Source organism: Sciurus vulgaris (assembly GCF_902686455.1).
Source record: "Sciurus vulgaris genome assembly, chromosome: 7".
Classification (NCBI taxonomy): Eukaryota; Metazoa; Chordata; class Mammalia; order Rodentia; family Sciuridae; genus Sciurus; species Sciurus vulgaris.
In genome coordinates this window covers 55,507,342-55,530,370 of record NC_136467.1, presented here as the reverse complement: position 1 = coordinate 55,530,370, position 23,029 = coordinate 55,507,342, and the positions used below count along the sequence as shown (strand labels likewise).

The following is a 23,029-nucleotide window of genomic DNA, read 5'->3' as shown; positions in this document are numbered from 1 at the left end:
GATCCTAAGTTCAAGGTCAGGTTGGGCAACTTAGTGAGACCCTGTCTCAAAATAAAATAAAAAAGGGTTAGGGATAAAAAAGGGTTGGGATATAGCTCAGTGAGAGAACTTGCTAACATGTACAAGGCCCTGACTTCAACGCTCCCCAGTAACACAAAACAAACAAACAAACCCCTTGAAAATAATAAGTGTTGACCAGGACAAATTAGAAGCCCAGGCACTATTGGTTAAAATGTAAAATGGTGCAACTCCTGTGGAAAATGATCTGGAGCTTCCTCAAAAAATTAAAAATAGAATTACCATGTGATCCAGCAATTCTACTTCTGGTTATATATTCAAAAGAATTGACAGCTAGAATTCAGGTATTTGTACACCTATGTTCATAGTAGCATTATTTACAATAGCCATAATTGGAAATACCCCAAGTATCCATCAATGAATGAATGAATAAACAATATGTAACTTATGCATATTATGGAATATAAGTAAGCTTTAAACAGGAATGAAATTCTGATGTGCTACAACATGCATGAACTTGGAGAACACTTTATTCAGTAAAACAAACCAATCACAAGAGATAAATACTGCAAAGTCCATTTATATGAGATGCTTGGAGTAGTCCAATTCATAGAAACAGAGAGTGGAATGATGGTTTCCAGAGACTGGGGGGAGTGGGAGAAGGGGAGTTTTTGTTTAGTGAATACAGATTTTCAATCTTATAAGATAAAAAAGTTTGGGACGATGATGTTTGCACATGTGTATAAATGCATTTAGTGCCGTTGAATTGTACACTTAAAAATGTTAAGATGGTAAATTTTATTCTCTGTGTATTTTACACACACACACACACACACACACACACACATAATCTTAAAAACATGGGCCTATGTTTCTTAACTTTTCTTCCATTATGGCTCCCCCCCACAAATACACTTTTTAGACACTTTCCCCCAATCACCATTCTCTAAAAAATGTTAATACCAGAGATATACCATATATTTGTTTATGTATGATGCATCTATCTATGCTTTATATGTAAAGAGAATAAGATTTATTTTTGTCTCCCAAGAAGTGCTTTCTACTCTGATCATGATAACCCTCATAGAGAATGTTTAATATTAGGGTATAGTGGCATAAAGTCAGAATTTATAAGAATAAAGCACAGAATTTTTGACTGATATATTTTTAAAGTGTAGGTAGAGATCATAAATCATAGACTTTAAGAAACCTACGTGCAAAAATATTTTTTTACAAGTATTTTCAAAGTGCCTACTGTGTGGTAGTCTCTGCTAAAGCAACAGGAATACGATGATGAATGAAGGTGGGCATGTTACTTAATCTCATAGTATTTTATAGTCCAGTGGGTGAGACAAATATTGGCCCAAAATAGCACAAATAAGTGTAAAATAGCAATATTGATAAATGCCTCAAAAAAAGAGATGTGGAGGTACTTGCAGGTCCTGAGGAGAGGAGGAGGTGCCTCTGAAGTGATGGTTGAACTGAGGCGGGAAGATGGAGACCTTAGCTGACACAGGGGACAGAGAGACCTTTCCACAGAGTAGGGACAGCAGTGCAGAGGACATGTGTCCAGAGAGGGCATGATACCTTCAAGAAACAAAAGACATGAGTGGCCAAGACAAAGCAAGCTAGGTGGAAAGCAATGCAAAATGGATCTAGTTCGGTTTCTCCACTTTAGCACTGTTGACATTTGGGCCTGATAATTCATTATTGTCAGTTGTTTTATGTGTTTCAGAATATTTAGCAGCATCACTGGCCTCTACTCACTTGATGCCAGTAGCACCTCCCCCTAAGTTGTGACAACTCAAAATATCTTCAGATATGACTGAAGGTCCTCTGAAGGTCAAACTCACCATTAGCTGAGAGGCACTGTACTAGGGACATAGTCTTGGGCTAGACCATACATGTCCTGTTAAGGAGTTGCTTTACTCTGAGTAATGGGGAGCCTTTCTGGGCTGATACAGGGGAAAGGAGGATGACATAATCAGAATTGCATTTCTAAAAGATCCTCTGCCAGCAGTGAATAACAGGGAGAGGAAGGAAAGTCTAGGCCGGAGGGGACAAGATAGACCAATTAGCAGGCCAGATCAGCTTTGAACCTCTTTGTCTTGTCCTTGTGAAAGATAACAACAGCTTAGACTAGGGTGATGAGAATGGAGATGGAAAGAAGTGGGTGAATTTGAGCGATGGGAAGTAAAACCAGCAAAACTTGGGGATAGATTGGACAGGTAGCGGGAGGCAGAGAGATGTCAGGAATGATCCTGCCAGAGCAAGTGGATGGGTAATGGTGTGGCTTATTAAACTGGGCTAGAGACGGCCCAGGTTTGGGGGGAAGATGGCACTGTTCAATCATGTTAAAATCGAGGGACCTTTAGAGATGCCAGAAACAGGTGGTTGGATATGTGGGTCTGGAACTCTGGGAGGTCTGGATTTCAGCTATGAATTGGGAAGCATATGGTCTAAAGGTGGGAAAGTGTACGCCATTTCCCAGGGAGTATGGGGAAAAAGACGGGCCCTGGGCCTGGATCTTGAGTATGACTATTGCTTAATGACTTGATTGGAGAAAAGGACACCAAAGGGCATCAGAGAAAGAACGGCTGGAAAGTTGGTCAAATCCAGAGAATGTGGAGTCCCAGGTGCCCAGAGAAGGGAGTGAGTCAGGAAGCAGAGTGCTGAGGGTACTGGACCGGGTCAACTGCTCTGAGAGATGGAAAATGCCTGGAGAAGTCTGGAGGAGGTAGAGCGAAGGTCAGTGTTGGTCTCTGGCAGAGTGGTTTTAGTGGCTGCACGGGGCCAGGGGCCAGATGGAAATGGGTTGAGAAGTAGGTGAGGAAGTAAAGACAGAGAGTAGAGATACTATCTTGAGAGGTTAGGCCATGCAGGGAGGAGAGAGGGAGCAGGAACCAGGAAGTGTGTGAGGATGTTTTAAAATAGGAGGGATGTGAGCATGCTTCATCGTTGATCAGGAAGACTCCCTCTGAGAAGAGTTAGCTACTGAGAAGGGATGCTTCTGAGGTGCAAGGAGTGGCACTCAAAGCATGAGGAGGCAATGGCCTTAGGAGAAGGAAGGAGGAGAGAAGGAAGGGAGCAGAGGAGGAGTGTGTGGGAGGCTTCTGCTGGGAGGAGGGGAGACTGGGCACAGGAGGGGGTGAGTTCAGAGGATTGAGTAGAGAAGTTTGAAACTAATGAGAATTATTATTAGATGAGGATTCCCAGGAAGCAACAGATCCTCCATTTTCTAAGAAAAATAACATTATGATCAGAATACCCCTTACTTATCCTAGTTTCCTAGGGCTGTCATAACAAAGTGCCACAAATTGAGTGGCTCACAACCGAAATATATTCCGCCACAGTTCTGGAGGACACAAGTCCAAAATCAAGGTGTGGGCAGGACCATGCTTTCTCATCTCTTCTAGCTTCTGGTAGTTGTTCTCAGTCCTTGTCAATCCTTGGCCCTCTTTGACCTACAGATGCATAGTGCTAATGTCTTCACATGACCTTCTCCCCTAAGAGTCTGTCTTCCCAATGTTCCTCTTTTTGTAGGGACACCATTTATTGGTATCCCACCCTAATCCAGTATGACCTCAGTTTAACTTGTATTTGCACAGGCTCTTTTTGCAAATAAGGTCTCATTCACAGGTGGATATGAATTTGGAGGGACACTATCAACCCAGTACATTACTAAGACATGAGACTGTGCTAATTCATTTAAAAGTTTGTTCATAGAATTAAAACAAACATTGTGTGTGTGTGTGTGTGTGTGTGTGTGTGTGTGTGTGTGTGTGTGTGTGGTGCTGGAGATTGAACTCAGGGCCTTGTGCATGCAAGCTATATCCCCAGCCCCAAACATATTTTTTTAACAGCTGACCTTTATGGATTCCAAGTGCCTTGACTGTGTAGTGGCACTCCCCACAACTATGGTAGTGTGTGATGTCTCTACTGTCCCCATCTTACAGATAAGGGAATGGGGGCTAAGATAAGCCAAGTGACTGGTTGAAAGAGGCCCTTTGACTTCAGAGATCACCATCATGTGTGTGTGTGTTTCTGAGAATTAAACCCTGGAGCATTCTATCACATAATTCATCCCTAGCCACCACCTGGCCCCCCGCTTTTTTAAAATTTGAGATAGGGTCTCACTAAGTTGCCCAGGCTGGCCTTGAACTTACGATCCTCCTGCCTCAGCCTCCCAAGTCCCTGGAATTTCAGGTATGCACCACTGAACCCAGCATCCAGAGACTACTTGTAACCCTAGGCTCAAGTGGCTGCCCTTTTCTAGTTGCTCTTAAATTTATCAGAAAAAAAATGAATTAATCAACCAGTTCCTGCCCCAGCAACTGCCTCTGCCCACTGACATTCTTTGTCCATCTATTTTTATCTGTATACAGCTTTTTATACGTTCAGAATGTTTGCAGCTCCATGCTAACAGCCCATGTGTGGGAGTAGAGACCTGCTGCTTGGTCCATTTGGGCTGCAAAATATAGCTCTCCCTTTTCAAGGAACTTCTGAACTTGGCTTTCTTTCCCAGGTTCACAGTGTCCAGTTCATGGAGTTCTCCGACGTGAAGAATGAGGACGACCTATATAGCACAGAAGCCGGCTGTATCCACACCCAGGACCAGCAAGGGGTGCGTGTCATGTACGATGAAGCCTTGAGGGATCTGGAGGAACTCGAGGCAGAGTTGCTGCTCGTGGCCAGCCATTACATTGAGAAAGAAAAAGGTAAGAAGTCACATTTAAAAAAATCAACTGACCATGCCAGGAACCGTGGCACTGGCCTATGATCCCAGCAGCTTGGGAGGCTGAGGCAGGAGGATCATGAGTTCAAAGCCATCCTCAGCAACTTAGCAAGGCCCTGAGCAACTTAGCGACACCCTGTCTCAAAATAAAAAATAAAAAAATAAGAAGGGCTGGGGATGTGGCTCAGTGGTTGAGAGCCCCTGGGTTCAATCCCTGGTAATCAATCAATCAACCAACCAATCAACTAGCCAAACAGACAAAAACGCCTAATGACCCTAATTAGTGCTCTCTACCCCAACATAATAACACCTATCCAGTGGTATCTACACATTAGGTAAGCACATACCATCCCTGCACCTCACACATGCCCACTTTAGAAAAGTTCTGTTCCCTGCTCAGTCCCCCTTTCTGATAGAGACTGTGACTACTCTTTTAGGGCTCTGTTGTAATTCTTGCTGTTGTTTAGACTCTGTGGCCCAGGGGCATTTCTGTGTCACCCACTGGGTACAGAGGATGTGGTGCTGAGCCCTGAAGCAAGCAGAGTGAAAACAAGTGAAATGAACACCTTTTTTTCCCCTAAGTTACTGACCTTGAGGAAACTGCATTTAGAAGCAGAGACATCCCAGGGTTCCTAACAGGAAACCACTAGGATGCAAGAAGATCTGGCTAGGAAAATGCCAGACAAGCACCAGAGGGAGGAATCATTACTCAGGGTAATCAAGTAACCCATAATCTGTATTCTCTCTTCCTTTCCAATTTTAGAAATAGATGAGGTAAGAGTATTTCTTTAAGAATAATATGATAGCCTTAGCATTACGTCTGGAAAGAGCTTAGAATTTCTAGACACATTGCAACACCTACAGGGAAATTTAGCAAGTGTTTGTGTTATTTTGTAATATGCACAGACTGTAATTAAGGATAATTCATGTTCATATAGTTATAAAATGCTGCTTGAAGAATGTTTGACAACTAGCTTCTCAGATCCCAGACAGAATCAGGTTAACAAAGGGTTGAACTCTGTGTCCTGTCCTTGTCAAAGACATTGGTATCTGAATCATGGGACGCAGTGATGGCATCCAACATTCCAGGACATTTAATTTCACCTCTCAGCTTTTCATTTTACAGGCTAACCTACATATTAACGCATCATTTTTGTCCATATGAATTTATAATACCATGCCACTGTTTCCAGCTGCTAAGTATTTAATTTGATTGAAACACTCAGTAGTCATTTTAACCACTACTTAGTCAGTAGTCATTTTACCATGAGTATCTATCACCATTCGTGAAGTGCTTTCTCAACAGGCGCTAGAGAAGCTCCCGATCAAAATCTTTAACTTGCTGAGTACCCATCATATACTTGATAACTATTCAATTTAGACTTCAGTGCTGAAAATTCCTTGCCTTCTAACATTTCTTCTGCACTAGGTCACTTAAAATTTTAAAGCAGTAACAATGCTGACAGTGAAAACTAACATTGACATAGTGAAAATATTAGCTGAATAATGGCAATACTTAACTTTATTGACCTAAGTTAGTAATTAACATTTAAGGAATACCTTGAAAACATTGCCTGAAAAAATTTTGATTTAGCTAACATTAATGGAAATAGCACATTAAACTGAGTTTTTTAAACCACCAAGTCTTTTGAAAAGGAAAAAAAAAAAATATATGTTCTGCCTTTAATGTATGTTCGAGGATATTTTAGCATAACTGAATTTTGGTTTTATTTATTACTATACTTACTCTTTAAAATTAGAGAGTAAAACCCCAAACTCCTGTAGACTCAGAAGTCAACAACTATGACTTCGGGGTCTGGTTCTTCAGCTCATTTTTAAGAATCCCGGTGGCTGGTTCAGTTTGACCAGTTCTGAGATGCAGCTGGTGATCCCAGAGGCACATTTCTAATAGAAACAGCTTCTTTGAAAGTCCTGGTTCTAATCATTCCCATCGGCTCTCCCAGGTCACAAAGAGGGCAGCAAGTCAAAGAGTGGCCAGGACTGGGGATGGACCCATGCAAGAGTGGACAGATTTGCTGTTCTGTATGACATATGGACATGGGAAGTAGCTGTCCTAGAAAACAAATGCCAGGTATTTTTCCTAAAAATAAAGCATCTGTTAAAAACCATTCTTATAAAACTCAGTTGTTTCCTTCCCTCTCTCCCTCCCTCTTTCTCCCTTTTCTTCCTTCTTCCCTCCCTCCCTCTTCCTGGCCCCTTTACTTCTCCTCCCTCCCCCTCCCCCTTCTCCTCCTCCTCCTTTTCCTCCTCTTCCTCCTCCTCCTTTTAAACCCACTGGGACTTTCAGTGAAGTTTTCAATAAAGCAAACATTTTTATGTAAATAATCTCAGTGGATTATAAAAATATGGGTTGAAATTTTCTTTGGTTCTTTGTCACACAAATAAAATGTGAAGAACACTTTATCTTGAGGCATAATTGGTTTGAAGTCTTTATAATTTGTAATTTAGGCCTTTCTAGTAATATATATGCTTTTAGTGAGAAGGGATGATGATTCCTCTGATGCTCATTATCCAGTCATAGGGACAAGCTCACTTTGCTAAACACAAGACAAACTGGCTGACCCAATCATGGCCCTTAGAAGTATATGCCACTCGTGGGTGGGTGACACCCATTGGGCAAGGAGTGCTGAGTGCAGTAAGTTATGAGGGGGAGTTTAAAGCAGTGAAATAGCAAGGTACTCAACCACTAACCATATCATTAATGGCTCCTATCTCAATAATAAATGGAACACTGCAGATGTTCTGCTCTTCATTTATGTCCTTAGCTTGAATTAATAGTTCTTTTGATAATCACCAATTGTTAGGAGTTTATCCATCAAACATTAAGTTTTTACTCTGCCAGATACTCTTCCAGACATTAGGGACATATAACCATGGGGCCCCCAGTGGAGGGAGAGATTTATGTTATGTGGGGGCTGTTGGAATGGAGGAAATGCCAGGAAGTCTTCCCAGAAGAATAGCTATTTAATCTTGTCATTAAACTATGAGTAAGCTGTCCAGCAGAGAAAAAAGATTCCGAAGCAGATGAAACAGCACTTACAGTGCCAGAGAGTTGTAACATGGGATTGTCTCGTTAGAACCCAAGGTAGAGTGCTATGGCAAGGGTGTAAAGGCATGATGGGAAACCTTCTAAACGTGTTTTACGTGCAGACTATGAAGGGCCTGAGACTCGTGCTGTTTTAAAGCTTAAGGCAGGCATGGAGGCCCACCCCTATAATCCCAGTGACTCAGGAGGCTGAAGCAGGAAGATTGCAAGTTGAGGCTAGCCTCAGCAACTTAGTAAGACCCTATCTCAAAAAAAATTAAAAAGGGCTGGGGATGTAGCTCAGTGGTAAAGTGCCTCTAGTTTCAATCTCCAGTACAGAAAATAAAATAAAAGTTTATCTTATAAGCAAAGATGAGCCATCGATGAACTTCCAAAGCTGACAGTGGGATCGTAGCTTTGTTCATGACAGGAATAGAAAGTCCCTGGAAAAAAGAAGTTACTACAATAGTGACCTAAAGAATTAGGAGGAGAACTTCTACTGAGGATGCAGCAGTGAGAACAGGAAAGAGGAGCAGATATGAGAAAACTCTGAAGTGGAAATGGCAGGATTTGAAGACTAGGTCTGAATATTACAGTGAGGAGTAAGGGTGGGTTTTAGGACTTCCTTGGGGTCAGGGAGCAGGCTCTTTTTTTTTTTTTTATCTTAACTTGTATTTATTTAGGTTTTTCATCATTTTTTTGACAGTGATAAAAAAATTTTACAATATATAGGGTAATAATGTCTGTCTCAATCTTCCATCCTTCCCATCCCCTCCCCTCACTCCCCTCTGTACAATTCGAAGTTCCTTTATTCTAGGGAGCAGGCTCTTAACTGAAGCAGGACACAGGAGAAAGGAGGGTGGCTTTAAAGAAGAAGGGAATATTGACTAGGACACAAGGCATTTAAGGGGGTTTGCTAAAACATAGGTGTGAGTGTTTTGTGGGGAGTTATAGGCTAGACTGATTTTTTTATTTCTTTGTGGTACTGGGGATCTACCCCAGGACCTCTCATGTGCTAGGCAAGTGCTCTACCAGAATTACAACCCCAGCCCTGTAGGGAGCTGTAGGTTTGAAGCTCAGTAGCAGTTGTGAGTTGAGGTATGAATGTGGAAGTTGAACCACAGTAGTGAATCCATAAAAGTGGGAAAAGCTTGAGTGGTCTGTGTGGGTCCCCGGGGTAATACCTACACTCAAGATTCAAGGGGCAAGTCATGGAACAAGGAGTAGCCAAATAGGTTGGAGAAAAGCAGGGAAGAAATGGTATTATGAGAACCAACAGGAAAAAGAGTTTTACTTAGAAAAGGATGGGTTCTGGAGGATGGTTGCTGGTATGGAGCTCAGTGCCCATTGAGAAAGATGGCGCCTCAAAACCAAACTGTGGGTCAGCACTCAGGGGGTCAGTGGCAGCTGTGTGGGACTCTTTCAGAAGAGCTATGGGGTTGGAAGCCAGACTGCAGTGCACTGTGATGTGGTCTGAAGATACAGAAGTGGGCAATGTTTTCTTTGCATTGTTTTTCTATTAGACTAGATAGTTTACCATTTCATCTACTCTCTGGTCTATGACTTATGGAGATGTAGGTCACCCGATATTTTATTTTTATTTTCTAAACAACTGGCTGGGCTTAAAAGGTGCAAGTCTTGAGCCTTGGGGAAAAAATGATGCAGTCTGTAAGAAAATAAATAAATAAAAACAAACAAAAAATGTTCTTTTCAAAGATAACTGACCTATATGAGTTAGTCTGCAACCATTAACTGCCAATTAGAACCTTATTTTGATCAATTAAGTAAATGAGAAATTTAGACTCATAGTTAAGTAATTAGAAAGACGGTATTGAATGTAAACAAGACAGAACTTCTAAACTCAGCAAATTTATTGGTCTAGGCCTGAGTTTTAAATGCCCCCACTCTCTTCCTTTGCTCATCTCTCCTACCTTCCCTTACCATTCCTCTCCGTCTCCTGTGAACTCAAGGGCAACAGAAGAATAGAAGCACAGAGGAGAGAGAAAAACAAACCATCTTTCACTTTTACATACAGTTCATTCTGTGCTAAGCTCTTGGGACTATTCACTAGTTCTTTCTAGGGTAAATGAAACTATTTTAATTCAAAACAATCATTAAAAATATCTCCCTCCTTTCTATCCTGAGAATTAGTTCCCCATAGAAACTGAATTATCTGTGCCAGCACTATAAAATATGGCCTCCACACCAGAGGTTCTGTCCAAAGGGTCTATTTTCAATGACTAAGCCAGACTTCTATCTCAAATGCAATTGGTTCTCCCAGTACCGATTCCATTGCCAAGTTTCCTCAGCTGTTTTTGATTGTTAAGTATATTGGTATCACTACTTAAGAATTGCTTGAACATGGGGGCAGAATGAATCAAACACCATTACCCTATGTAAATGTATGATTACACAAATGGTATGTTTCTACTTCATGTACAACCAGAGAAACAAGTTGTACCCCATTTGTTTACAATAAAAATAAATTTAAAAAAAAGAATTGCTTGAACATATTGGGTTATTTTAAATGCTTAAAATGACCATTTTATATATGAAGACTTGTAAAATTAGAACTAATGTCAATTTTAGTGGATTAAAGGACACGAGAAACCAGGTATCTGCTATAGCAGCTCCTAAGTAATGCTATATTCTGCTAATTCTCTCTACAGCCATCAAAGGATACACTTAGAGGATAATTTGAATTAGCATATGCAGCACTTGAAAGATCTTCATGCATTACGCCTTTGAAAAGAAAAAAAAGAATTCTGTGACAAGTTGTACCTACCATTGGTATTCTGTTTTGCACTTTCAGTTAACCTAAAACACTATTAAAAAAAATATTTTTTAAATTCCAGAAAGAAAAGAAGTGTGAAGTAAAAATAATATAAACCCAGTAAGGGATGAGATTATTCATTTTGTTCATTTCCTTATTTTTCTCCAATATTTGATGCCTACTATCAGTGTGTACAGTATATTATTTTGCTGGCGAGTTGGCCCTTGACACACACAGGTGACATTTGACAGGCTGGGAAGACTTCTTAGACAAATACCAGCCCAGATTTAAATGGAAATGGGCCAGTTAACAAACAGATAATAAATAGAACCTACAAGGCAAAAAGATCATGTCCTACCCCTGTTGGGAAAGAATTCATACTAAAATTATACAAGGGTCCATCTGAGAACTTCTCAGGGCTGAACTCAAATTTGAAGAAGACTTATCAATTTAAACAACTAGAGCCACCAGATGAGATACTGCAATATTTGAGACATACTTACACTTTTAGAAAGTGTTTATTATTTATCTGAAACTCAAATTTGACTGCATATCCTATATTTTTATTTACCAAACCTGACAACCTTGTCAACAGTAATGTGCATGCAAGCTGGCTTCACCAGATTAAAGTCACCAGCAAGAGCTTTCCCTGCAATTCCCCATGGACATCCCCTGCCAAATCAACAAACAACTGGGCTCTTTGTCTAAAAACAGGTCAAGGAAGTATCAATACTATTTAAACCAGCTCCTGGGATTGACCTGACCCAGCCAGAAGGGTTCAGGTTAGTCCAGAATGAATTAGACAAGTAATTGTTTCTTTCCTAATCCCCTCCTGAGGCTACTGGGTGACACCCTTCTTACCACATCTGATCATTCTCGCTTCATTTCTGTTTTTCCTTCTTCTATTTAATAATTGAATATTATTCTACAGTTGATCTGAGGTGGGTGGAACAAGATCATTTAGATCATTACCCTATTTGATTTGTTATTCCCGGGTTCACCTAAAGTCAAGGGGATCATTTTCCTTCATTTCTTTCTGTACACTTGTGATATGAAGGTTTCTAGCCCATGGAGTGCCTTCCATGGCCTGGGCTTTTAGTCTCCTTTGGGGCTTTATTTTTCATATGAAGGCTGATCCAAAGTTTCTTAGATCAATATTTCCCAAAAAGTATCCCCTAAAGTCAGACATTAAATAAAGTGCCTCAGGCTGTCCCTTCTGGGGCCTTGGCACCAGGTCCTCAGATACTGGGCATCTCTTAATAGAGCACTCTTGGATTCCTAGTGTGCTGTTCTTTCCAGTGTGTTGAACTCTCCTCTGCAGAGGAGGAAAGACCTTCTCCTCTACCCTCTTATAGTCAGTGCCTGGGCCCTGAAAAGCCCACTGACAAAAGACAGACGTGTTCACTATGTACTCATATAAAGGCCTTCAGAGAAAGGAAGCGAAGACCCAAAGAAACAACCGGAGGGCTTATAAACCATTTAAACAAGAGCAATGAATTACGGAGAAGTAACTAGGCAGAGGCCAGGAGCAATGGTGCACCCCTGTAATCCAGCAACTAGGAAGGCTGAAGCAGGAGGATCACAAGTTTAAGGCCAGCCTGGGCAATTTAGCATGACCCTGTCTCAAAATAAAAAAAAAAAAAAGGATAAAAAGGACTGGGGATGTTGCTGAGTGGCAAAGTGTCCTGGGTTCCAACCCCAGTATCAGAAAGGAAGGAAGAATAGAAAGAGCCAAACAGACAGGTGGGCTTCTAGGAGTGGTAAACATTCAGTGAAGTACCTTTGAATACATTGTCTCATTGGAGCTTATAATTATTGCAGAATTATTTTATTAATTATATAACCTGCCCCCTTTTACTTGTGGAGAGCAGGGGAAGAGGGGCCAGAAACAAAGCAAAGGTCAAAGTCAAGTCTAGTTATTCTGGCTCAAAGCATGTGTACTGCAGGGCGTCATGGTGCACACCTGTAATCCCAGCAACCGGAGGTGGAGGCAGGAGAATCAAATTCAATTCAAAGCCAGCCTCAGCAACTTAATGAGGCCCTAAGCAACTTAGCAAAACCCTGTTTCAAAATAAAAAGTAAAAGGTCTGGGGCTGTGACTCAGTGGGTAAGCTCCCCTGGGTTCAATCTCTGGTACCAAAGTTGGGGTGGGGTGGGGGTAGGGAGCATGCGTGAGCGTTCTTTCCCTTGCCCTCCCTGACTTTTTTGCAGATTTACTCACTACACCAGCTTGTATTGGTGCTGCATCTGCCCCACCAGGGCCACAGGCTATTCAGAGGTTCAAAGCTGTGTCTCTCCTCCTGAGGCCCTGAAGCTTGCCAAAGCCCAGGAAGGGGCTTCCCTTCTTGCTGGCCCATAGGGCTGTTTCTGCTGTTTCCTGACTATCAACCTTATTTTCAGCTTCTTGATAGTTACTTTGAAGCCTACCAGCACACGGTGGACCCTGAGGAGAGGTTTGCCTTAGCACAAGTGATAACTGACATTATGCACCGGCGCCCCAAGTTTGATCTCAGCCACCCTTATTTCATTAAGGCCTACCAAGACGAATGTGTCTGCCTGAGGCTTCACCTGCAGCTAGTGAAGGGCATCCTCAACCATCAGGTGAGTAGGGTTTTAAATATTGCATATGGGAAAAGAAGATGGAAAACACGATACAGAAAATAATGTTTTCCTTCCAGCGGGTCCAGAATCTGGGTTTTCTAGCATGTTTGTTCGAAATTTTATTTGCATTGCTGAATTCCCAGCATAACTCGGGTCTCTTTTTTCTTTCTTCTTTGCAATACCAGAGATTGAACCCAGTGGCACTCTATCACTGAGTCTCACCCCCAGCCCTTTTTGTTTTTAATTTTGATACAGGGTCTTGCTAAGTTGCTTAAGGCCTTACTAAGTTGCCCAGGCTGGCCTCAAACTTTCGATCCTCCTGCCTCAGCCTCCCGAGTCATTGGGAGTACAGGTGCACCCAATTCCTGGCATAACTGTGGTCTTACAGGGAGGTCTCCGATTCTATTTACAGTTAATTGATTACCTCAGTTTTTATTAGATCATAGAGCTTATCAGTAGAGAAAGAATTAATGATACACCTTTTTAAGACATTATTATATAAAATTACGTCTAAAATTTTTGTGACTATTTTTAGGACAGCGAAAGAAATGATCCCATTGTATATTCTCTAGGGAAAAGTAGGAGATTAAAGGATAGAATTTTTTCCAAATAGTGACATATTTGACATCAAGAAGTTTTCTTTTGCCTCTTAACCTTGGTTGCCTGTGCTTTCCTTGACTCGGAAGGAGAGATCAGCCTGTCTCTTTGCAAATGAGTCTTCACAACAATGTCTGTGTGAAAATCAGTCAAATGATAAAGACACACAAAGGGATGATGTCCTTCTCATGTCAAGGCTCATCACTCACATCCATGGCAAAGTTTAACTCTTCTCACTTTAGATGGAGCGCCAGCGGGAGTATGTCCAGAGGCTCTGGCGAGATGATCGTCCAGATGATCGAGATAAATTTGGACTCCCCCTTAACATAATTTGTAAGCAACTTATTTCCATCAATAACAGCTGGTAAGTTGGTGTTGTCTTTACGTTTTACATTTAATGTAGATTAATTAAGGGCATAGTGTTAAATCTATTACTCTAGGAAGTACCTCTCAGGTATTTGGGGAGTTGAAAGATATATGTATAAAAGCCACGGAAAAGGTATTCCCTTGAATATTGAATGTCCCTTTGCTTTGTAAATAATAAAGATTAAATGACTGGGATTTAACATGTCATTGGGTGCAGAATCACCATTCCCTTGTAAGGTCCCTGAGGAAAAGGCAGTTGCTCTTGAAATGCACATAAACCTACATATCTGAATTAGATGTGCTTAAAAGCTTTTCAAAAGGAATTTTTCTCTTCTAACAAGTGTCTCTACTGAAACCTCTGAACTCACCCCTTTTTTAATAAAAAAAAATATTTGTTCTTTTTAGATATACTTGACAGTAGGGTACATTTTGCCATATCATACATACATGGAGTGTAACTTCCCATTCTTGTGGTTGTACATGATGTGGAGTTTCACTGGTTCTGTATTTACATATGAACATAGGAAAGTTATGTTTGATTCATTCTACTGTCTTTCCTATTCCCATCCCCATCCCCATCTCTTTTCTTAATTCCCCTTTGTCTAATCCACTGAACTTCTATTCTTCCCTCCTTCCCTTATTATGTGTTAGCATCCACATATCAGAGAACATTTGGTCTTTGGCAAATGCCATAATTTCATTCTTCTTTATGGCTGAGTAATATTCCATTATGTATATGTCCCATATTTTCTTAATCCATTCATCTGGCTGAAGGGCAGGCACCTCGGTTGGTGCCTGCTATTGTGGTACCAACTATGGCTATTGTGAATTGAGCTGCTATAAACATTGAAGTGGCTGCATCACTGTAGTATGCTGATTTTAATTCCTTTGGTATATATACACCAAGGATTGGGATAACTGAGGAATCTCCATACTGCTTCACAGAGTAGTTGCACCAATTTGCAGTCCCACCTGCAATGTATGAGTGAATCTTTTCCACCACATCCTCACCAACATTTATTGTGAACTCACCCCTTTAAGAAGCAGAGTTCAGTTTCTTGAGACCACTCAGAGAAAGTGCACATTTTGTCACCTCCTCCAAATGGTCACCTCCCTCTCTCCTCCCCACAAGTCTTCGAGGGTAGAGGAAACTGGGAAGTGGGTGGAAGTCACAAGTTGATCTGTGTATCCATAGATCAAAGTCTCTTCACTACCTTCAAATGGGTGGAGAAATCGTCTAGCTTCTCTCAACATCCAACAAATACTTGTTGAGCACCTACATGCACCAGGTAGTGGACCAGGAGCTGGGGTCACAACTGTGAGCACAGACCTGGCCCTAGGCTCCTGCAAGGTGTCTGCAAGAAAGGGTTAGGGTTATATAAGAAGTTACCCTTATGAGCTATGGTATCATCTTGGGGATAGGAAGGGTACAGTGGCAGTTAAGAGCTGAGAGTCTCAACTAATTTCTTCAGAAACAGCCCTGGGAGTTTCATATGCAAAACTCTGCCTTTTCTCCACAGTACTTACTCAAGACTGATATCTTCATTGTAATGAACTTGAGACTCCATCTGTGTATACAGCATGTCTACCATTCAGGAAATGATTTTTGGCTGAACAGGCTAAGGTTATATGGATACTAAAACCTGTCAGAATTGTCTCAGATGCAAATGGTACTTGTCTGATGAGAGTCCTTTCCAGATTTGGGGCTGTCTTTTTTAAGGTCTAGGACTAGAAGAATTCCATTTACATGAGTTTCAAGGGAAACATTTATGTCCTTCAGTTCTATGTAAATGGCTTGTACTACAGTCTTTATTTCCAAAGTAATAATAACTCACAGATAAGCATTTTATTGTTTCTGGCCTCTGTTTCTGAAATATAACATTCTTGCCACAAGTCCGAATGAGTCCAGCAGTTGTAGACAGAATTTTTAAAAATTGTCTTTGTCCAGTAACATTTTTTTGCAGGGGAGGATTAAAATTCAGTTGAAAACAAGAAAATAACCATGAAATTTATTTTAAAATTTTATGTTGTTTTCAGATCTCTGACTAGATATCGATTACTGGAAGGTTGACAGTCTTGACTTTTTTTTTTCTTCTTTCTTTCTTGGGATGGCTTTCACTCTGCCACCCAGGCTGGTTTTACACTCCTGGATTCAAGTGATCCTCCTTCCTCATCCTCCCAAGCGCTGGGACTGTAGGCACACAACACCACCAGGATCATCTATAATCTTATTCTTTTAGGACTTTCAGTATAATACCTATTTCTTTCTTTCTAAAGCATTCATGTTAAAGCAAAGAGCATGTATGTAACCTAGTAGGTTCTTTGGATGTCCTCTGAGGTCCCTCTGAATTCCTAGTTCTTTATAATGCTCCGGACCTATAGAAGCTGCATCATTAGTCTTTTTTTTTTTTTAAATTTTTATTGTAAACAAATAGGATACATCTTGTTTCTCTGTACATGAAGTAGAGGCATACCAATTTTGTAATCATACATTTACATAGGGTAATGGTGTTTGATTCATTCTGTTATTTTTTTCCTCCCTCACCCCCGCATCATTAGTCTTTAAAAATCTAAAATTCAAATGTCTTTGTTGCATAAGATCACCATTCATTTTTCCTCTTCTTCAAGCCCAGATTTGGAGAACATTCATTTGTTCGAGTTCCACCCTTCCCTCGGCCTGGCAGGCTCGATCCCCAAAGCCCTGGAGCACCTGCTCAGAGAGGCCCGCCACACCTGCCGGCCCACATCACCCAGTGGCCTCGCCTTGCTGGAGCGACGTGTCCTGCAACTGGCTCTGAACCTGTGGCTTGCACCAGCCAAGGCTGAGGCCTGGTACAGCGCACAGCTCCAGAGAGATGTGGGTTCCTTCTGCAGGGGGTAGTTGGGTTCTTGGCGAGAGAACACTTCCTTCCAGATGTTACTGTTTAGCTTTGTTTTTCTACTTGGCTCTGTACCCCTCTGTTTGGCCAGAGATAGAGCACAGTCTTAGGCCTTGCCAATTATTTTATGTGATTTTCTCTTTTTGGTCAAAGTTTCTAGTTTATAAGACTGCTGCTACAATTAAAATTAAAAAGGAGATTACATAGGTTTGGGAAAATATTTTCTGGTTTATTATTTACAACAAATACATTTTTATTAAAAATAGATTTTCTTCTGAGATTCTTTCTAAAATTTGCTCTTTTTGTCTTGAGTCAAACTCTGCTGGAGAAAGAATAGTGAGTTAGGGGTAAAGAATTTGGACTTTTGTTGAGTCCTACCATTAACTTGCTGACTCTGAGCAACTATCTTAGCCTTTCTGAGCCTTACTTTTCTGTAAAATTACGTTTGTGTATTTGGGGAGAAATCAATGGAGGTAAGTTTGATGACCTTGAAAGTCCCTTACTCTACTGCTCAGTGATTCTAACTGTGGCCTAATGGTTTATATGATGTCTTTGGTTGGATTTTAATTCTTTCTCTCTCTCTTTCTTTCTTTCTTTCTTTCTTTCTTTCTTTCTTTCTTTCTTTCTTTCTTTCTTTCTTTCTTTCTTTCTTTTTTTGTTTTTGTTTTTGTTTTCCTATGAAGGCTAAGATTGAGCTTGGTTTTCTAATTGGACCTTACTCTGTGGGGCACTTGCTGTACCAAAGAACTTTCAAGGGGCCCCAGCTGCCAAAAATATGTGCTCCTGGGCTGGGGTTGGAGCTCAGTGGTAGAGTGCTTGCCTAGCATGTGTGAGGCACTGGGTTCGATTTTCAGCACCACATATAAATAAATGAATAAAATAAAGGTCTATTGATATCTAAAAAAAATTTTAAAAAAAATGTGCTCCATGCTTTGTCTTTTCTTGTTATCCTCTCCTCCCAAACTAAGACTTGCTATGCTTTAAAACTGATCAAATAATATAAAGTTTCAGAGAATTTAGCAAAAGAAGAAAAAACAAAATGTAACCTAAATATAATCACTCAAATACTGAATTCATATATTTTTCATTTGCATGATTGACATAGTTGCAATCATATCTTTCATACACTGTTATCTTCTATTTTTCTTAGTGAACACTACACTACATATTTTCCTATATTATTAACTAGTCTTTGCACTCGCCTTCATGACCATGTTGTTCCCTAACGTGATGAATTATAACCACCGTACCCATTTCCCTACCAACGGGCATTTGAGTGGTTTCCAGTTTTTCGTCATGATTAAAAACACTAAGAAGTACATCTTTATGCTTAGGGATTTTTCCATATTTTGAACTGATTCCTTTGATAGGTTCTTGGAAGTGAAATTGCTGAAGTGAATTATAAATTTTTGGATACAAACTTGCAGATAACTTTCCAAAAGAGTTATACCAACCGGTTGGGCATGGTGGCACACGTCTATAATCCCAGCAGTTTGGGAGGCAGAGGCAGGAGGATTAAGAATTCAAAGCCAGCCTCAGCAACCACAAAGTGCTAAGCAACCCAGTGGGCCTCTATCTCTAAATAAAATACAAAAAAGGGCTGAGGGTGTGGCTCAGTGGTCGAGCGCCCCTGAGTTCAATCCCTGGTAACCAAGAAAAAAAAAGAGTTGTGCCAACTTATGCTGCTGCCAATGGAGCACAGTTCTGCTACGGCTCGCAGCGCAGTATTTGGTGAGAGCATATAATATATGTGCTTATCTACAACTAAATATGAAGTGGCAATATGCTTTTAATTTACATTGCTATTTATTGAGGTTATTTTTACAAATGTTTGGTTATTAGCTATAATCTTTGTGAAGTTTCTGTTCTTTGCTCATTTATCTGTTGGAATCCTAAAGCCATTCCTATCCACTTACATTGCTTTTCTATCATGTCTATCATATTTTCTGCAAATATTTCCCCCATTTGTCTTTCTATACTTTTAACAGAAAAATTCATTTTCATTTAGTCAGATCTGCTGATCATTTCCTTTGTGATTTCCTCTCTCCTAGCTGCAGTGAGAAAATCTTTCTCCAGATGTTTCAGATTTGTCCTATTTTGTCCTAATTTTTAAGGGTTTGGTTTTATTTTTTAAAATATTTAACTCTTTTACTATTTCACTCGTGTGTGTGTGTGTGTGTGTGTGTGTGTGTGTGTGAAGTATGAATCAAAATTGAGTTTTCCTCCAAATTATCAGCCATTTATTCTACCATCATTTACTGAAGATTCTTTCTACATTGTCTTATGGTGCTGTATTTTTAAATATAATTGAAATTTTCTTATATAGCATAATGAATATCTGGGATATTTGTCTAGTCTCCTATTGAAGCCACATTATTATTATTATTATTATTATTATTATTATTATTATTACCATCATCTCATCTTTGGTACTGGGGATTGAACCCAGGGCCTTGCACATGCTAGGCAAGTGCTCTATCATCTCATCTACACCCCCAGCCCTTAATTATTATTTTCAAAATGTGTTCAAATTTGTACTTAGAAATGCTAAATATTCAGAACAAATTTTTTGTGTTGGGTTAGAAAATGGGTAAGTGTTACCCCTAGAAGACATGCAAGAATTTAACACTCTCTTCATTACCCTGTTAGAAGACTTCAAGGGTCTAGGAATGGCATCCTTGAATATACAAGTCCTTTGGTAGATAAATGGGTAGATAAGGAAGTGGTTGTTCCTTGGGGGACCAAACCAGGAAAGGCAGATAGAGAGTCCCCAAACTCAGTCCTTGCTGGGAGTGGTACGTTAGAGGACAACAAAGATGTCAGGTAGAGGTACCCATGTGGGAGGTACCACATGGCATTAAAGGACATCTGGTTACTTCACAGATTACCCACGGCTGGCTCTAAGTATGGGGAGGGAGTCCCATGAGGACAGCTGGGTGTCCTGTCAAGCTGCTGGACTTGACCTTAGGAAGCTCAGTTTACTCTGGATACTCCTGTGCCCAGTATGGAGGGTAGGAGAAGAAAGACATTACTGAGTTATGTTTTAATTATAGGCACAAAATGATGGTAAGACATCAAGTGACACGCTCCATACGTGGGAACTAGAGAATTTGATGTCAACATGTATGAGGGCCACCATAGTCTGGACAGATTTAATGTTGCTTGATTCCATGTTGGTGAGGGTAGATAACAGCATCCATGATGCCTAATCTGGGGCCATCTATCAAAACTGAAAATGAGTTAATATATGTGTAAATACTTGAAATTTTGAAACTGCAATTAGAGGGATTTATAAAAAATTATTGGCCACCAAAATAATTTTTAAGATCAGGGACTTATTTTTCTATTTAGATTATTGTTGTCTTTGTTTAGGCTGAAAACATTTATAATAATGATAACATTATTATCATATCTATTCTTTATTTAGACTGAAAACATTTATAATAATGGTAACAAATGCCTTTGTATATGTTAACTCAATCCTCTCACAATCCTAGTAGGCAGTTATTGTCTCACAGTATCTAGTAGATACTGTTATTATCTTTATCCCTACTTTACAGACGAGGAAACCAAGAAACTGCAAAATTGAAAAAAATTGGTCAGAAACTCAGAGATGGTGTCAGGGCCAGGACTTGAGCCCAGGAAATCTGGTCCCAGAGTCTGTGCCACTGACAACTTAAAAAAATATAAATATATATATGTGAAGTCTCTTTTTGTGTGTTTTGAAAGGTACTTTGTTTTCTTCCAGCTGTTTTCAGCTAGAGTGATGGGAGATCCCTTTCTCGTGGAGGAGACAGGCCTACTTGCACTCAAGTCCGCAGCAGAGGAAGGACAGAAACAAGGCCAACATCCTCACATGCTGCTCCTGGAGACATTTTCCAAACTTCTGGAACTCCTGACCCTCCGCCACCGTCTGATTGCAATGAGTCTCGAGAGTGCACACCTCGCTCGGTCAGTAGGGGGATCAAGGAGCCTGGTGGGATGTGAGCTTTATAGCAAAACATGGGGAATAAATAGCAGGCCCAGGCCTCCCCACCTACCAGCCTTCCCCCAGAGTGAGTATTCTAATTGGCTAAAGTGAGCACCTAGCTCTTCTGTTTCTTCTTCTAGACCTCACTCCCACATGCCTCTCTGACCACTCTACCAAGTCCTCCCAGTGGCCCCCAGGTTTCCTTTCCATTCAGCACATGACTTTTTAGTTAATGCTTAACACTGATTTATCAGTTTTCCTGCTGGCATCTGTTCTGTGAATGCAAAAGCCCTGTTCATGTTGTTTACTGTGATACCCCAGTACCTGGCCTCTTGGTCAGTTTTGTGCTGCTGTAAGAGAACATCTGACACTGGGGAATTTATAAAGAACGAGAGTTTCTCCCAGTTCTGGAGGTTGGGAAGTCCAAGACTGAGGGACTGCATCGGATGAGGGCCTTCTTTTTAAAAAATTTATTTCTATTTTTATTTTTTAAAGATACACATGACAGTAAAGTGTATGTTGACATAGCATACATACATGGAGTACAACCCACTCTACAAGGATCCAGTTAGGATCCCATTCTCGTGGTTGTACCTGACGTGGAGCTTCACTGGTCGTGCATTCATATGTGAACACAGGAAAGTCATGTCCTATTCATTCTACTGTCTTTCCTATTCTCATCCCCACTCCCTTCATTCCCCTTTGTCTAATTCAATGAATTTCTGTTTTCTACCCTCTTTATTTTGTGTTAGCATCTGCATATCAGAGAGAACATTCAGCCTTTGGTTTTGGGGGATTAGCTTTTTCACTGAGTATGATAATCTCTAGTTCCATTTGTTTACTGGCAAATGCCATAATTTCATTCTTCTTTATGACAGTAATTTTCCATTGTGTGTATATGCCACATTTTCTTTATCCATTCTGATGAGGGCCTTCTTGCTAAGTCATCCCACAGCAGAAAGCAGAAAGGCAAGAGAGCACACAATTACATGTGCATGACAGGAGAGAAGAGAGGGAGAGAGAAAAGAAGGTCAGAGTCATCCACTTATCAGAAAGCACTTGCACAATAACTAGCCCACTACAGAGACCTTGATAACAGCAGAGACCTTGTGACCTTATCACTTCTTAAAGGTCCCACCTCTCAACACTGTTGTGTTGGAGATTAAGTTTCCAACACATGAACTTTGGGAGACACGCTTAAGCCATGACACCTGATATGGGGCCTGTGCTACACCAGGCCCTTCAGGAATATTGGTTGAATTTGCTCTTGAATGGCATGAAGTTCGATAGTAGAGGCCTAGAGAAGGGATAACTGAGAGTCAGGGACAGCATCCAGGTTGGGAAGTAATTTGCTCAAGATCATAAAATTAGAAATAAGTTGAAACAGAAGTTGAACTATTAATCAAGATATTATCACCTCTCTGACACTGCCTCTCCATGATTTTTTTTTTTTTTGGGGGGGGGGGGGGGTGCTGGGGATCAAACCCAGGGCCTTGTACTCGCAAGGCAAGCACTCTACTGACTGAGCTATCTCCCCAGCCCCTCTCCATGATTTTTGATCCTTGCTCTCAAGGAGCTCATGATGTGAAAATTATCCACAAGATAGTGTAATAATGATATGCTACTCACCCAAACAAAACACTATGAAAGCACAAAGAAAGGAATATTTCATTCTTTCTAAGAGGAGCAGGGAAAGCTTCAGAGAAGGGGTGCTGTTATGGACTTAATTGCATCCCTCCACAACTCACGTGTTCAAGAACTAACCCCCATATCTCAGAAAGTGACCTTATTTGAAACTAGGGTCTTTTCAAGAAGTAAAAAAGTTAAGCTGACATGATTAGGGTGGGCCCTAATCCAACTTGACTGGTGTGCTACCACGAGGAACTCTGACACAGATGTAAACAGAGGGAAGAGGATGTGAAGGCATGGGGAGAAGACAGCCATCCACAAGCCAAGGAGGGAGACCTAGAACAGATCCTTCCCTCACAGTCCACAGACAGAACCAGCCTTGCTGACACCTTGATCTCAGACTCTTATCCTCAAC

At 40.7% G+C, this 23,029-nt stretch overlaps 1 protein-coding gene across 6 annotated transcripts in view; it reads left to right on the top strand.

Moving 5' to 3' along the window:
• LOC306666840 (uncharacterized protein) overlaps nucleotides 1-23,029 on the top strand; it is a 177,483-nt gene that overhangs the window by 55,554 nt on the left and 98,900 nt on the right. For all 6 annotated transcript variants that reach the window (XR_013765409.1, XM_079149109.1, XM_079149107.1 and 3 more), the window contains 6 exons: nucleotides 4,544-4,736; nucleotides 6,718-6,845; nucleotides 12,973-13,173; nucleotides 14,013-14,134; nucleotides 16,765-16,993; nucleotides 20,764-20,966. Coding sequence is in view for 5 of the 6 variants with exons in the window: in XM_079149109.1 (XP_079005235.1) it covers nucleotides 4,544-4,736; nucleotides 6,718-6,845; nucleotides 12,973-13,173; nucleotides 14,013-14,134; nucleotides 16,765-16,993; nucleotides 20,764-20,966 (1,076 nt within the window). In the remaining variant the exon portion in view is untranslated. The remainder of the gene's footprint in view (nucleotides 1-4,543; nucleotides 4,737-6,717; nucleotides 6,846-12,972; nucleotides 13,174-14,012; nucleotides 14,135-16,764; nucleotides 16,994-20,763; nucleotides 20,967-23,029) is intronic.